Raw genomic sequence first — 17364 nt, forward strand, 5'->3', positions numbered from 1 at the left:
GTAGCATACAGCTGCTAATAAGTACGGAAAGGATTGAGATTTTTAAATAGAAGTAATTTACAAATCTGTTTAGCTTTCTGGCACGAGTACATTTTTAAAAAAAAGTTTTCCACCGGAGTACCCCTTTAAGTCTGATCCTGCCAAATCAGTGGATCTCTCCGACCTTTATCTAATGTACATGATCATGTGGATGAATAGCAATGTTAATCCCAATTTGATGATACTTACGTCTAGAGGAAGCTTGCCCACTCTGAGGCATCTTGCAGTGGCTGGATCGTCCTGAATACCTCTTGGCAAAGTGTAGAGAGCTTTAAACTTCTCATATTCCTCACGGTACTTCAGCTATAAAAGACAATAATGAGCACCATGTATGACATGTACGATCAAGAATAACAACTTTTTATAGATTTGCTTTAACAAAATAGCAGAAACTGGCTTACTGTGCTGGCAATGTGCTTATTCTGTTTAGCAAAGGCCAAGGCAACTGTGTCAGGGGGAAGCTGGTAACTTGTGGCTTTGATGGTGTCCCAGGATTTTTTGTACAGGTTCTAAGGAATAAAACGCATTTCATCGTTTACTTTGAATGGTAGATTTCATAGTCATCCATCACACGCCTAACATTATATAGGTGTACATACACTGCTGAAAAGATCCTTAAGACTCTGGGTACGATCATAATCTACCGTTTCCAGAACTGTTGTGTACTTATCCTTGTTCTTGTGGAAGTCCTCTTTGTACTTGAGCTGAATTGGAGAGAACAAGCAAGATGATCATAAGATACATTCATCAGCTGGGCGCGCAATTTATACTGTTACACATAATCTCATACTTACATCACTAGCATTGATGGCACTTTGGACAGCCGTGACATACACAGGGGTATCCGTGACGACACTGTAGTTTTTGAAGTTTTCTTTACTGGCATTGGTGTATTTGAGCTAAAAAATTGAAGAAAAAAATATATACAAAGGTTTTCATAGAATAAAATAAAATAAAAATCAACATATTCTCTGTTGCTTCTTTAATGGCAACATATTTTGCATCAATGTTGTCATCGTTGTCATCATTACTTATCCACAATGGTAGCGTTGAAAGAAATCCAGACAAACATAGGGACAACATACAAACTCTATGCAGATGTTTCCCTTGTTAGATTTAAACCCAGGGCCCCCATTGACGAATTTTGGAAGATGCTTGAAACAATCGGTGAAAAGTCTATTGTACGACTTACTTGACTCTGAAGATCATAGGACTTCTTAGCAAGTAAGATTTCTGGAGTGTCCCAGACGTAACAACCAATGCCTTTAAGCCATGTTAGATCTTCTTTGTAGACGACCTGTGAAGCAAAAAAAAAAAAGTATTATTCAGTTAATAAAGGGGTACTCCGCCCCTAGACATCTTATTCCCTATCCTAAGGATAGGGGATAAGATATCTGATCGCTGGGGTCCCGCCACTGGGCCCCGCGATATCCCTTATGCACCCGGCGTTCGTTTGAAGCGTCGGGTGCAGTGCCGGAGACTTGTGACGTCATGGTCGCGCCCCGCTCGTGATGTCACGCCACACCCCCTCAATGCAAGTCTATGGGAGGGGGTGTGACGGATGTCACGCCCCCTCCCATAGACTTGCATTGAGGGGGCGTGGTGTGACATCACGAGAGGGGCGTGACGTCACAAGCCTCCGCCCCGCATCGCCAGTCATCTATCATGGAGTGAAGATCGCTCCATGCACCGGATGTCTGGGGAACCGCAGCCAAGATTGCAGGGGTCCCCAGCACCCGGACCCCCGCGATCAGACATCTTATCCCCTATCCTTTGGATAGGGGATAAGATGTCTAGGGGCAGAGTACCCCTTTACGTTTTCATTTAACAATTTGGTATATTAGGTATTTTTCTACTTACATCGCTCAAAATCTCATTGGCCTTCTTGGCATGAATGACCCCCTGTTCATCAGGTAGGCATGTCCATTCGTGGAGATAGCGGCGGTACTCAATGTCACTAAGGATCTGCTGGCATTTCTTGGCAAGGACGTTGTTAAGCATGTCACTTGGAATATGGATCTTGGTTTTGTTGTCTTCATAATTTTTCTTATAGCGCAGCTAATACGGAAACAAAAGGTAAATATATTGTTATTAAAATATAAAACCTCCAAAAGAACTACTAAATGTCATGGACGTTATTCTGTGATGTATTATTGGGTGACTGGTATTCGTTAATTCTAGCCTACAGGTTCGATCTAAATAGGCCATGAAGAATTACATTTTCTAGGATTAGATGATTAAAGGGGTATTCCAGAAAAAAAAAATTATATATATATCAACTGGCTCCAGAAAGTTAAACAGATTTGTAAATTACTTCTATTAAAAAAATCTTAATCCTTCCAATAATTATGAGCTGCTGAAGTTGAGTTGTTCTTCTCTGTCTGGTAACAGTGCTCTCTGCTGACACCTCTGTCTGTCTCGGGAACTGCACAGAATAGAAGAGGTTTGCTATGGGGATTTGCTTCTACTCTGGACAGTTCTTTAGACAGGTGTCATCAGAGAGCACTTAGACAGAAAAGAACAACTCAACCTCAACAGCTCATAAGTACTGAAAGGATTACAATTTTTAATAGAGGTAATTTACAAATCTGTTTAACTTTCTGGAGCCAGTTGATATATATAAAAAATTTTTTTTTTCCTGGATAACCCCTTTAAAGGCTAATATTTCAGCAGTCATGTCTTTACCCTCGGAGGACAATATTATGATGAGAATGTAACGATTCTATAATATAGAAAACCAAAGGCTCAATTACTGTGCTGGGAGGGCCGTACGATCACTGGATTGCCCATGAGGCCCTATCCTGTCATCATTCGTTGGCCCCACATTTTATGTAGTAAGGAGAGATGATTTTTTAGCACAGTAAAATAACACAATGTTTAGGGCCCTAACACAGCTAACAGGTAATGAAGACAGCTCCGCTCCTCCTCCCTCTTGCTACACAGTGAGTCATTGTTTCCCAACCAGGGTGCCTCCAGCTGTTGCAAAACTACATCTCCCAGCATGCCCGGACAGCCGTTGGCTGTCCGGGCATAATGGGAGTTGTAGTTTTGCAACAGCTGGAGGCACCCTGGTTGGGAAACACTGTTCTAGGTCCTTGTTGTAAGCAATGCATTGGCACATGGTGCAAACCTTTCATCGACTGCCTTCAATAAAACTGTATTGGCATGTAAAATGTATGGGATTTTGGTGAAATAGCTGCAAAATGTCACTCCGAAAGTTGTCCAGGTCAGTCAGCCATTGTTGCAGTTCTTAGATAAAGAAATCAACATAAAAAAAAAGAAAAGAAAAGAAAAAAAAATCCGTCTTACCCAACTCTTCATCTTCTGGAAAGCCAATGAATGCACAACATTTGGGAAGTCAGTAATATGGGTACCAGCAAGATAGTGGCCCTTTTCCTTCTCGTGATGCTCTTTGTATTTCAGCTGTTGACCAAAATCAATAAATCAGTTTAGTGTTTTACATGTGACTGATACAGTAATAGGACAAGAGATACACATCAATCGGGAGACTTACCTCACTGGAAACAAGTCTGCCATGCTTGGCAGCAACTATTGGTATATAGCTGGCGTCCAGTTGGTAGCCCAGTGATTTAGTGGTATCCCAGGAATCCTTGTACAATTTCTAAGGGGGGGGGGGGGGGGGGAGAAATAAAAAATAAAGAGACATCAGTGAGACATTGCATACTGCAGAAGGAAATTATCTGTAATTTGGTGAGAGTAGAACATTAGTCCATATCATTTAGTATTTACTGTATATAGAAGATAGTCATTTCTATTCATCATTATAATACTCACATCACTAGCCAGCTTGGACATCTCCCTAGAATGTAAGACTTGAGGGGTTTCTGCAGAACCAATGTAGTGGCCTCTCTCCAGGTTGAAAGTTTCTTTGTATCTCAGCTACAAAAAAAAGTAAATTAGAATAAATTAGGTTGATAGACGGGTTCTATAGAGATTAGATAGATAGAGATAGAATAAATAGATATGAGATAGATAGATAGATATGAGATAGATAGATAGATAGATATGAGATAGATGGATAGATAGACAGACAGACAGATAAATAGATAATAGATAGATAGATAGATAATAGAAAGATATGAGATACATAGATAGATATGAGAGAGACAGACAGACAGACATGAGATAGATAGAGAATAAGTAGATAGATATATAGATATGAGATAGATAGATAGGGAATAGATATATGAGATAGATGGATAGATATGAGATAAATAGATAGATAGATATGAGATAGATATGAGATAGATAGATACATAGATATGAGATAGATAGAGAGACAGATAGATAATGAGATAGATAGGTAGATAGATAGGTAGATAGATAGAGAATAGATAGATAAATAGATAGATAGAGATGAAATAGATAGATATATAGAGAGATAGACCGATAGAAGACAGACAGATAGATAGATATGAGATAGATAGAGAATAGATAGATAGATAGATATGAGATAGATAGATATGAGATAGATAGATAAAGAATAGGTAGATAGATAGATAGATAGATGGATAGATATGAGATAGATAGATAGATAGGAGATAGATAGATATATAATAGACAGATAGATAGATAGATATGAGATAGATAGATAGATAGATAGATAGATAGAGAAAATATAGATAGATAAATAGAGAAGATATAGATAGATAGATAGATAGGAGATAGGTAGATAGATAGATAGATATGAGATAGATAGATATGAGATAGATAGATAGATAGATATGAAATAGATAGATATGAGATACATAGATAGATATGAGATAGATATGAGATACATAGATAGATAGATATGAGATGTATAAATAGAAATGTTGCAATTGTTACAAAATATTTAAACGTATTAGTTAGGATCTATGGTTTAGGGTGTATTCACACTGTGCAGGGCTTATGTGCCAAACATATCCATAGGGTCCCATTCCCATGAAAGATTCCAAAAGGACATTATACCATCTGCTTTTCTTTGGAATATCTTTTTGTTCCAACCAGAGACATCCAATAAGGAAAGGCACTTATGATTTTTTGACTTGAGAGCTTACTGGGAAAATTCTCTCAGCACATTCAGTAGATGTGTTAATAGACCCTTTAAGCTCTTTACTACATGTAAAAAATAATGGTAAAAAATAACTGAAAATAATAGATTAAAATTCTAAAAATAACAATTAATTATGTGGAGATAACTTACATCACTTTGGTTGATGTTATTCATTTTGGCAAGCACAACGGCTGGTGGGTCAACCACATGAGTGTATTTGGAATAGTTGTCCTGTGCGTCCTTCTTATAGGCTCTCTACAAGGCATAAAACAGAAAAACAATCATTGGCCATGGTGGTTTGCTCCAGTCATCATCATTTACTTATTTTATTACTAGTTACCGGCAGAGAGTAGTCCTGACATTTATGTGGATGTCAATGTCAAAAAAATGATTTGGGTCTGCATAAGTAATAGATAAAACGAGGTGTATTGTTGACTGTCAACATTGAGTCATTTAGGGTGCGTTCACACTGCGGAATCTCCGCTCGCTGAATTCAGCGAGCAGAGATTCTGCCTGGCAGCGGCCACCGAATATACTTTGGTGCTAGGGCCGCGGGGCACTGAGCCATCACCATTGATGGCTATGCAGTGCTCGCGTAATCCACGCAAAGAATGAACATGTTCTTTCTTTGCGCGGAACAATTTCAGTGGCGCTGAAATTCCGCAGTGTGAACCCATTTACACTAATGTTAATTTCACACCGCGGAATTCCGTAGTGTGAACGTACCCTTAGGACAAGGACCTGTTTGAGAAGACCACACTTATTCCAAGACCTGTGACAGATTTCGAGTTCCATCATATAATATTGCCCATCTTCTTTGAAAGGACAACCACTCTAGAAGACGATCGTACGATAGAATTTTGGGTGATCTTCTCAAAGATGATGCACTATATATTTAAAGGGGTACTCCATTGCTCAGCGTTTGGAACAGCGCCTGGGAGCTCGTGGCGTCATAGCCCCACCCCCTCATGACGTCACGCCCCGCCCTCTCAATGCAAGGACTTGCATTGAGGGGGCGGGGTGTGACATCACGAGGGGGCGGGGTTTTGACGTCATGAGCTGCCGGGTCCAGTGCTCGGAACAGCATGTTCCAAACGCGAGCAGCGGAGTACCCCTTTAAGACTAAAAACAAAAGCCCAGATTTCTCAATCACAGGTCATTTTGGGAAGCAAATTATAATCTGTGATTAGTTGCTATCTGTCTTAGACAACAATCTGACACATTTTTGTCTTAGACAGATTGATAAATCTGGGCCAAAGTGTCCATACATACCTCATTAACCAGTTCCTGAGCTTTCTTCACTTTCTGGTGCTCAACAGAGTCTAATGGAACCCATCCACATCCACGAATCCATTCCAGGTCAGCTTTGTAGATACTCTAGAGAGAGTCACAAAGAATGAAGTAAGTAGTTGTCAGAGTACACAGAGCACTTTATAGCAAACTGCTTAGGAAAGCCTCCAAGACTTACATCACTCTGCAGGTCATAAGCCTTCCTGGCTTGTATGCAGTCATTTTGGTCAGGGTGGCATGTCCATTGGTGAAGGTAATGGCGATAGTCAATGCCACTGGCCAAGTTCTGCCCTTGCTTGGCTGTTTCGATTGATACCATGTCACCAGGAATATTGATTTTGGACTTCTGCTTTTCATAAAGTTTTTTATATTCTCTGTCGTTCTGGATCAGGTTGGCATGTTTGAACCATTTTAGTTTGGGATCAGCATCGGCATTTGGAACGCCAACATAGTGACCTCTCTGTTTGATGTATTCAGCTTTGTATTTGAGCTAAAAAATAATCAAGAAGATACATTTGTGTTTAGAATATGATTTCTAGGTACAATATTAAAGAGGTATTCCAGGAAAAAACTTTTTCTTTATATATATCAACTGGCTCCAGAAAGTTAAACAGATTTGTAAATTACTTCTATTAAAAAAATCTTAATCTTAAAATTATCAGCTGCAGAAGTTGAGTTGTTCTTTTCTGTCTGGCAACAGTGCTCTCTGCTGACATCTCTGCTTGTCTCGGGAACTGCACAGAGTAGAAGAGGTTTTCTATGGGGATTTGCTTCTACTCTGGACAGTTCCAGAAACAGGTGTCATCAGAGAGCACTTAGACATAAAAGAACAACTCAACTTCAGCAGCTCATAAATACTGAAAGGATTAAGATTTTTTAATAGAAGTAATTTACAAATCTGTTTACCTTTCTGGAGCCAGTTGATATATATATAAAAAAAAAGTTTTTTCATGGATAACCCCTTAACCCCTTTAAAGTGAAAGTTGCCATTTTGGGGTGGGATATTTTTCATTGAATTCTATTAGGTTTTAACCATGTGGGCAACTTAGAAGTTGATATAGGTTGCCCCCCCCCAAGTAGGGGCCATTTATAGGGTGTCCCTTTTCACTGGCCTCCCAATTTTTTACAATTTCCTGAAAATAGGAGTGTGGTGGTGTGAATGCAAACCAGGATGAGGAACCATTTTGCATATTCCTAAAAGGACCTCTTACAAATGAAGGACCTGAATACTAAGGTTGAAATATAAGTAGAACACTAGAGGACCTAGGGTATGTCTACTATTCACCACCCCCTGCCTTGGTTGGTTTTGATCTTAGCTGAGGGAACTGAAGGTCTGAAAGGTGCAAAAGAGCCTTTAAAAGGGAATCTGTCTTCAGTGTCACCAGCCCTAACCTGTTGGTACAGTTGTGTAGTATGGGTGACACTGATTACAATACTTACCTACCCCCTGATCCGTGGTCCTGTTCAGCCATTATCTTCTTTAATCAGGCTTGGTGCACGGCAGGAGCACACTGTCGTCACCACTGCTGCTTCCCCAGGCCTGCTCACAGCGGGGCCCAGCGGAGAAGCAGCAGCGGTGACGTCAGCATGTTCCCCTTGTGCACCAAGCCTGATTAAAGATGATAACGGTTGAACGGGACCACGAATCGGGGATAGGTAAGTATGGTTATAATCAGTGTCACCCACACTGCCTGCCTGTGCCAACAGGCAAGTGCGGGTGATGCTGATGACAGATTTCATTTAAATATCTGCCTCACCATCACCTTGTAGGCTGCAAATTTTTATTTAGCATGCAGCAAACATGACCACTCAAATGGTAGTCATAGATTAGGTTCAGGTTCCAGTGGTGGAATATGGGCCTCTATAACCTTACTCTGCTGAATACATACATGTGTCCAGTGAATACACTGCTCAAAAAAATAAAGGGAACACTTAAACAACACAATGTAACTCCAAGTCAATGACACTTCTGTGAAATCCCACTGTCCACTCAGGAAGCAACACTGATTGACAATCAATTTCACATGAAATTATAGGCAATTAGCAAGACACCCCCAATAAAGGAGTGGTTCTGCAGGTGGTGACCACACACCACTTCTCAGTTCCTATGCTTCCTGGCTGATGTTTTGGTCACTTTTGAATGCTGGAGGTGTTTTCACTCTAGTGATAGCATGAGATGGAGTCTACAACCCACACAAGTGGCTCAGGTAGTGCAGCTCATCCAGGATGGCACATCAATGTGAGCTGTGGCAAGAAGGTTTTCTGCGTCTGTCAGCGTAGTGTCCAGAGCATGGAGGCGCTATCAGGAGACAGGCCAGTACATCAGGAGACGTGGAGGAGACCGTAGGAGGGCAACAACCTAGCAGCAGGACCGCTACCTCCGCCTTTGCGCAAGGAGGAGCAGGAGAAGCCCTGCAAAATGACCTCCAGCAGGCCACAAATGTGCATGTGCCCACTCAAACGGTCAGAAACAGACTCCATGAGCATGCTATGAGGGCCTGACGTCCACAGGTGGGGGTTGTACTTACAACCCAACACCGTACAGGACGTTTGGCATTTGCCAGAGAATACCAAGATTGGCAAATTCGCTACTGGCACCCTGGGCTCTTCACAGATGAAAGCAGGTTCACACTGAGTACATGTGACAGACCTTACAGAGACTGGAGACGCCGTGGAGAACGTTCTGCTGCCTGTAACATCCTCCAGCATGACCGGTTTGGTAGGGGGTCAGTAATGGTGTGGAGTGGCATTTCTTTGGAGGACCGCACAGCCCTCCATGTGCTTGCCAGAGGTAGCCTGACTGCCATTAGGTACTGAGAGGAGATCCTCAGACCCCTTGTGAGACCAAATGCTGGTGCGATGGCCCTGGGTTCCTCCTAATGCAAACAATGCTAGACCTCATGTGGCTGGAGTGTGTCAGCAGTTCCTGCAAGAGGAAGGCATTGATGCTATGGACTGGCCCGCCCGTTCCCCAGATCTGAATCCGATTGAGCACATCTGGGACATCATGTCTCGCTTCATCCACCAATGCCACATTGTACCACAGATTGTCCACGAGTTGGCGGATGCTTTAGTCCAGGTCTGGGAGGACATCCCTCAGGAGACCTTCCACCACCACATCAGGATCATGCCCAGGCATTGTAGGGAGGTCATACGGGCACGTGGAGGCCACACACACTACTGAGCCTCATTGTGACTTGTTTTAAGGACATTACATAAAGTGGGATCAGCCTGTAGTGGGGTTTTCCACTGTGATTTTGAGTGTGACTCCATATCCAGACCTCCATGGGTTGATAAATTTGATTTCCATTGATAATTTTTGTGTGATTTTGTTGTCAGCACATTCAACTATGTAAAGATGAAAGTATTTCATACGATTAGTTCATTCATTCAGATCTAGGATGTGTTATCTTAGTGTTCCCTTTATTTTTTTGAGCAGTGTATATGCTTTTATGAATAAGCATGTATTTTGATAACTTGGCGACAATTCCATTTCTTATGTTTAGGAACTAATTCTTTTAAGCTTTGATTTGTTTCCAGGAAAATAAATCTCTACTAAGGTGAACAAAATGTTCAGTAATGTTCTGCAGTCTAGTACAATCATGTTTATATTATGTCTTGTACGTGTTTGGGTGTAGAACATATTTAATTCATGTAGTTGGAAGACATGAGACAGGATTACCTCGCTCTGAGCAACACCGCTTTTCTTGGCATGCTTTATCTGTACTGCATCAGAAGGTAAGAAGTAGCTGGTGGCCTTGACACTGTCCCAGCCTTCTGTGTACAATTTCTAGAAAATATAAAAATACAAAATTGTAAAATGTAGAATTGTAAAATGTGAAAACAGATCAATAGGGAGATAGATAGATAGATATGAGATACAAGAATTGGCGTGAGACAGCACCGGGGACCAACCTCCGTGCATGTGAAACACCCAGGCAGCCAGCCTGGTGTTAATGTGTGCAAAGTACAGGAATCAAAGCACCAATAGGTCAAGGATCTTCATAAGCTGGTTTCTTTATTCACCCCAAAAATTACAACGTTTCGACAACAATATGCTTGATAAAGGCTATTGTTGCCGAAACGTTGTAATTTTTGGGGTGAATAAAGAAACCAGCTTATGAAGATCCTTGACCTATTGGTGCTGTGATTCCTGGACTTTGCATAGATATGAGATAGATAGATAAATAGGAAATAGATAGATAGATATGAGATAGATAGATATGAGATAGATAGATAAATATGAAATAGATAGATAGATATGAGATAGATAGATATGAGATAGATAGATATGAGATAGATAGATATGAGATAGATAGATAGATATGAGGTAGATAGATATGAGATAGATTGATAGATAGATAGATATATATGAGTGACAGACAGACAGACAGATATTGATCGTAAATACTTACATTATTGACATTCTTGGCGGCCTCCTTTGCGGTCAGCAGCAGAGGGGTATCGCTCACTGCTGTGTAGTGTGTTTTAATGTTATTCCAAGCTTCGTGATATTTAATCTAAAAAGAAAACCAAGAATTATAAAAACAGGCTTTTTTTTTTTACAAACTGTTGCAACAAAAAGCATCCTCTTTTATAGTGACACTGAATGCTATCTTTAAACTGAAAAAGATTGAAGACAGAAAATATAGAGCAGAAATGTAGCATAGATTGGGATCAGGTTATTTTTTTAAAACTGCTAAAAAAAAATGAACAAACAAATATCCAAATAAAGTGAGGACTCCTAACATTAGAAGGGTCTAGTTCATCTGGGGAGGCTTGGTGACATCAGACTAAGGGGATGGGGTTATTTTGGGGAGGCCTGGTAACATCAAAGTGGGGAGATACATTATCTGGGGAGGCCTGGTGACATCAGAGTAAGGGGATAATGTTATCTGGGGAGGCCTGATGATATTAAAGTAATGGGATACGTCTATCTTGGGAGGCCTAGTAACATCAGAGTGAGGGAACAGGGTTATCTTTGGATGCCTGGTAACATCAGAGTGAGGGCATGGGGTTATATTGGAAGGCCTGGTAAAATCAGAGTGAGGGCATGGGGTTATTTTGGGAGGCCTGGTTCCATCAGAATACGGGCATGGGGTTATTTTGGGAGGCCTGTTCCATCAGAATACGGGGATGGGGTTATATTGGGAGGCCTGGTCCATCAGAATAAGGGCATGGGGTTATCTTTGGAGGCCTTGTGACATCAGAGTGAGGGGATGGGGTTATATTGGGACGCCTGGTGACATCAGAATAAGCAGATGGGGTTATGAGTAACAATCCATTCGAGAAATACTTACATCGCTCAAGATTTCTGCACCTTGCTTAGCTGAGACATAATCCACTCTGTCAGTGACGGGTGTGAATCTGAGAGTGTTTGGTTTAGTTCTATACTTATGCTGCAAGTAAATAAAACAAGGCAGACATTTCATAAATATAGCATATAAGTATGTTGCTTTTTACTATCATTATATGATTGAACGTATAGATCTGTAATTTTAAAGTAATAACTATACCTCGCTCAAGATGTCCTGGGCAAATTTAACCTTCTTAACATCGTGAGACTCATTTGGCATCCAACCAATTCCACGGAGCCATTCCAGGTCTGACTTGTAGAGGGCCTGCAAGTAAAGAGGAATGTAAATATATATATATATAGGCTTACTTACAGTAATGTTCCATTTTTTGCTCCTAGTTGGAAATTTAGAGCTACTAATTGTTTACTATAAAGTATATACATATACAGTATATTATCAGAAATACTGAATTGGTGCTGTTTTTGCATTGGCAAATACACCACACACAATAGTTATTTGCAGCTCAAGTTTAACTTTGCTGTGTAGACTGAGACAAGGTCACCAGAGTACTTTCAGAGTCATAATGGCTATAAGGTATTGTTGGAGACCTCAAAAAAGCAAGATATGAGCAATATAGACAAATGAATTGATTCTTTATTAAAGGGGTATTCCAGGATTTTTTTTTTTATTTATCTATGCTACAGGGGGTGTAAAATTAGTGTAGTTCATAATATAGTGTCTGCATCTTTTTCTCAGGCTGCAATGCAGCCAGGACCTGACTCACTAGTCAGATGATGACAGGGAGCCTGTCTTCTTCAATGGGTGGAGCGATCGCTTGGTGGGAGAGAGATCAATCTGCAACTAATGCAACAGCTGTAGGCACCCTGATGGAAAACCACAGCTGTTTTGAATGGATGCAGCTCATTTATGTTTCAATGGGTGGGGTGCCTGATGTGTGGGAGGGAGGAAGATGGAATTGTGGGATTTGAAGTCAAAAAAAGAAAAATCAAACAGGAAATACCAGTTCACAAAAAGCTAGCCACAGTGTTATGGTAATCTCACAACATAGCCATTTAGCCCCAAAACAAGCGCAGATCCTTCCTAAGCATGTCCATTACTGTCTGCCAGGTACGTACTAAAATCACCTTATGGTGGATAACCCCTTTAAGTTCCTATGTAGGCCCTGGCTATCTGGGAGATGGAACTTTACTCCATCTCTTCTTGGATACTGTATACATTTATAGGGACTTTTATGTTCATTAATTTTAGCTGTCACAAAGCATGCACACCCATAGCAATTTCAGAACAAATAATGCAAGAAAGGTCTGTAAGTGGCCAATATGGCAGCCACAAAACAACTATTTTATTTCAAATTTCTCATGTTAAAACTGCCAAATGTTTAACCTCCATTACAGGTGCTCTATTACTCAGACAATGATAATTCCAGTTGGTGCCTGCCAAACTATCTAAGGCCAACTGCTGTCCAGGCAATATCTGGAGGGCCACAGTTTCAGACCACTGATCTAAAGCAATTGTGCATTTGCACCTGAACCACTTTTAACACCAGATTATGTCAAGTGTACAAAAGTTCAGGCAAGATTTCCATTATATTAACATATTATAATATCCATTTACCAATTTCAACATTTAAGGGGTACTCTGCCCCTAGACATCTTATCCCCTATCCAAAGGGGATAGGTCTGATTGCGGGGGTGTGATCTCCCTACTGCACCCAGTGTTCGTTTAGAGCATCTGGTGCAGCACCAGAGACTCGTGATGTCATGGCCGCGCCCCGCTCGTGACGTCACGATCACACACCCTCAATGCCAGTCTATGGGAGGGGGCATGACGGTCATCATGCCCCTCCCATACACTTGCATTGAGGGGGCATGGCCGTGATGTCATGAGCGGGGCGTGACCATGACGTCACAACCCTCCGCCCCGCATTGCCAGTCATCCGGCATGGAGCGAAGTTTGCTTCTAGCACCGGATGTCTGGGGTGCCCCAGCCAAGATCGCAGGGGTCCCGCCGCTGAATTGGGCATAGGATGTCTAGGGACAGAGTACCCCTTTAAGGTAATTTTGCTTTGAAATTGGTTGAGTATTTGGGACAGTCCCATCAAACACATCCACGATTGTTTAACTTACATCACTCTGGAGGTCGTAGGCCTTTCTAGCCTGAATGACGTCATTCTGATCTGGCAGACATGTCCACTGGTGCAAATAGCGTCGGTAATCAATGTCGCTGACCAAAGTCTGACATAGCTTGGCTGCGACGATGGACACCATATCTACAGGTAGGTTCAACTTTGTCTTTGTCTTCTCAAAGTCCTTCTTGTATTCCAGGTCACTGGGAAGTTTAGATGCCTTCAAACACCAGGCCAGCTTGTTGTCATCATGAGCTGTGGGAGTTCCCACGTAATGACCCTTCTGCTTCTCATGGGCCAGCTTGTATTTGTACTGTAGAAAAAAAGGAAAACAAGGATAATGCCGAAAATACACATCTGCTAGATAGAAAAGAATTTCATGCTCGGTTAAGACTGGGTTGAGAATTGGTTAATTGCAGCGACGGCTCTTCTTATTGGCAAAATATGCAGCTGCCTAGAGCGCCATCTTGATGGGGGGCGCCACACTGCATGCCGCAAGAAAGTTAGACAACCAGCATCCAAACCATCCACTCAGCCAGCAGCATGAGAAGGAGGTTTGTTACAGTGTGTCACCCCAGTAGTAAGGTGGGGTGTGTCAAAGGGTGGGCCAATGGGCGGAGTTAAGGGGGCGGTAAAATTAGCTTTTGCCTACGGTGGCAAAAATTCTTAAACCAGCCCTGACTAATTGTAAAAACAGTAAAACAAATCTGATTGTCAAATGTAATTAATAATAAATTATACAATATATGATATCTTAGTATATTATATCTTACAGTGACATAATACTCACATCACTTGCAATCTCTCTTGAGGCTTTAGCTGCTTTGATGGATATTGCATCAGGACTGAGGTCGTAAATCATTTTCACCTTATCCCATCCTTCTCTATAAAGTTTCTGAAATAAGAAACATCAGTATACAGTAAGAATATAAACAGGGACACAAAAGGGTTTCCTAAAAAGGTTGTTAACATTTATGATTAGGGTTTAAGTGTAGATGTGTTAGGCCAGGTCCTACTTGCTCCAAGTAGGACCCGTTTTATGTGACCATTTGGGATATGATGTAATAATATACTGTACTTACTTTACAGATGTCCATTTAGTCTTGGACCTTAAAAATGTACTCATGAAAGCCACATAGACACTTACATTGCTGATATTTTGAGAATTAGCCTTCGACAGCAAAATCTCAGGAGTATCCGGCATGACGTGTATAGTTCTCTTGTCTTGGTCCCAGGCCTCTTTATATTTAGACTTTAGAAATAAAATAAATCAAGTTAATAGATTCTAATCCTTTGCATCACTGACTTAATACAAAAACATAAAGTCATAATGTCAACTCAACGTACTGCACTGATCTGGTCAGCATTGGTCTTTGCCAGGATGACTTCTGGAAGGTCCACAATGCTGGTGAACTTCAAGCTGCTGGCTGGTTGACGGTAAAGGTGCTCATTCAATATGTCTTGAGCGTTTTTCACTTTCTTAACCTCTATTGAGTCATTTGGCATCCAACCACATCCTCGAATCCATTCCAGATCTGCTTTGTAGATGTTCTAGTGTAAGAAACAATAATTTAAGATACTACTCTTCTATATGAGATTAAAGGGGTACTCCGCCACTGGGGACCCCCGCGATCTCCCTGCTGCACCTGCGTTCCTTTAGAGCGTTGGGTGCAGCGCTTGAGGCTCGTGACATTACTGCCATGCCCGCTCGTGACATCACAGCCTTTAAATAGGGGATAAGATGTCTTGGGACGGATTACGCCTTCAAAGAAACTTGTTCTACACTACAAATTGAATCTTGTTTAAGTCATTTGAAATCTTGACTATGAATTAATGAGGGTGTGTAGACTACATGGGCGATCTTCAGTTCCCACTTGGACTATTGTACTATTGGAAGTCTACCTTCACTTGTTGCACAGCCAACAATTGGGTTTTATCCTAAGTCTGGAAACCTGGTTATTGTCACATGCTGGGGAAATTCTACAGATTTGCTGAATCAATTTTGCAGCACCAAATCGGAATGAAATTGTGGATTTGGAGACAAATATTCATATGATAAAAAGTCAATTTATTACAACAAAATTTGCAACACATGCATATGTATTACATATTTTGACTACCTTACTGAAGTGAAGAAGAAAAATTCATAAATCTACCATCGATGTACTGTGGGTAAAATTCACCCCACAAGTCTATTTTTCCTGCAGAAGCCTTGTAATTGCGTAATTTAAATATATATCCATAGTGCATTCCCACCAAATTTGTGGCTCTGTGGGAAAAAACAATATTGATCTTCCTTATCTGACCCTCTTTTTCCCCAATTACTGTAAGTTATGGATATGGTTTGAATGCTAGAGTGGGTGTAGGGATTTTAATAATTAGACATTTTAGCTAACCTCTCGGCCTTCAATTGTAATGTACTATTGTCGAATTCATCTATTTTGGCCTACAACATAAGTTTGGGTCAGTTCAATTTGAGTAAGTACATGATAAGTCAGTAACACTGACCTGCAGAAGTAGGTTACCCATGTTAAAGAACGAGGACTATCCGCATACTTACATCACTCTGCAGTTCATACGCTTTCTTGGCTTGGATGCAGTCATTCTGGTCAGGGTGACATGTCCATTGGTGCAGGTAATGGCGGTAATCGATTTCAGTGGAAGCTGCTTGGGCTTGCTTGGCTGTTACAATGGACACCATATCTACAGGTATGTTAACCTTGGTCTTTGTCTTCTCATAATCACGCTTGTATAGTCGGTCAATTGGGAGCTTGCCAGATTTGATCAACCACATCAGCTTAGGGTCATCCTTGGCTGTGGGAGCTCCAATGTAGTGACCCTTCTGTTTCTCATAGGTGGTCTTATATTTGTACTAGAAACAGAAATAATGAACAAATAGTTTGAACTGTGCTAAGTTTTATCTATTATATAATTCGAAATGTTGCTACTAATACATTAACGTTTTTTTGGGAAAAAAGGTATGTACATTGCTCCATCTAGCTGATTGAGGTATTTGCCCATTTTATAGGGTGTTTTTTTTGGGACTCTGAAGGATTGTTCTGTCAAAATTAAAATGTGCAGTAATATAAATTATACTAGAATGCTTACGTCACTAGCAATGTCTCTCGAAGCCCTCGCACCGCGGATCAGGACAGCGTCAGCTTTCATGTCATAGCTCTGCTTGGCGTCATCCCAATCTTTCTTGTACAATTTCTGGGCAAAAATAAATAAATTACGTCACATTTTTTTTTTTGTTCTTACATATATATATATATTTTTTTTTTACATTGGAGATGAACTTACCTCGCTGACGTTTGCTGCATTAATCTTGGACTGGACCATCTGTGGAGTGTCTGAAGGAAGGCTGAACTTTGTTTTCTCATTATCCCAGGCATCTCTGTATACACGCTAGATAAAGCACAAACATTCTTAAATAAAACAAAATGTATTGTATATGTTATTGTATATAGTTAATTTATATACTGTATGTCTTAATCCCTACTGGACAATGTTGGGTATAACAGTATATGGCACCA

The 17364-nt window shown here is 40.8% G+C and overlaps 1 protein-coding gene across 1 annotated transcript in view; it reads right to left on the reverse strand.

Annotated features, from left to right (window-relative positions):
• The window catches only part of NEB (nebulin), a 219258-nt gene that overhangs the window by 88925 nt on the left and 112969 nt on the right, over nucleotides 1–17364 (reverse strand). The window contains exons 69-91 of the mRNA XM_056536625.1: nucleotides 17132–17236; nucleotides 16937–17041; nucleotides 16389–16700; nucleotides 15176–15379; nucleotides 14976–15080; nucleotides 14619–14723; nucleotides 13830–14141; nucleotides 11902–12006; nucleotides 11686–11784; nucleotides 10801–10905; nucleotides 10068–10175; nucleotides 6564–6875; nucleotides 6368–6472; nucleotides 5246–5350; nucleotides 3835–3939; nucleotides 3554–3661; nucleotides 3349–3462; nucleotides 1900–2097; nucleotides 1232–1336; nucleotides 834–938; nucleotides 639–743; nucleotides 441–548; nucleotides 229–342 (exon numbers count right to left, since the gene is read on the reverse strand). Of these exons, the coding sequence (XP_056392600.1) occupies nucleotides 229–342; nucleotides 441–548; nucleotides 639–743; nucleotides 834–938; nucleotides 1232–1336; nucleotides 1900–2097; nucleotides 3349–3462; nucleotides 3554–3661; nucleotides 3835–3939; nucleotides 5246–5350; nucleotides 6368–6472; nucleotides 6564–6875; nucleotides 10068–10175; nucleotides 10801–10905; nucleotides 11686–11784; nucleotides 11902–12006; nucleotides 13830–14141; nucleotides 14619–14723; nucleotides 14976–15080; nucleotides 15176–15379; nucleotides 16389–16700; nucleotides 16937–17041; nucleotides 17132–17236 (3249 nt within the window). The remainder of the gene's footprint in view (nucleotides 1–228; nucleotides 343–440; nucleotides 549–638; nucleotides 744–833; nucleotides 939–1231; nucleotides 1337–1899; nucleotides 2098–3348; nucleotides 3463–3553; nucleotides 3662–3834; nucleotides 3940–5245; nucleotides 5351–6367; nucleotides 6473–6563; nucleotides 6876–10067; nucleotides 10176–10800; nucleotides 10906–11685; nucleotides 11785–11901; nucleotides 12007–13829; nucleotides 14142–14618; nucleotides 14724–14975; nucleotides 15081–15175; nucleotides 15380–16388; nucleotides 16701–16936; nucleotides 17042–17131; nucleotides 17237–17364) is intronic.

This window comes from Hyla sarda, chromosome 8, assembly GCF_029499605.1.
Source record: "Hyla sarda isolate aHylSar1 chromosome 8, aHylSar1.hap1, whole genome shotgun sequence".
NCBI classification, from domain to species: Eukaryota; Metazoa; Chordata; class Amphibia; order Anura; family Hylidae; genus Hyla; species Hyla sarda.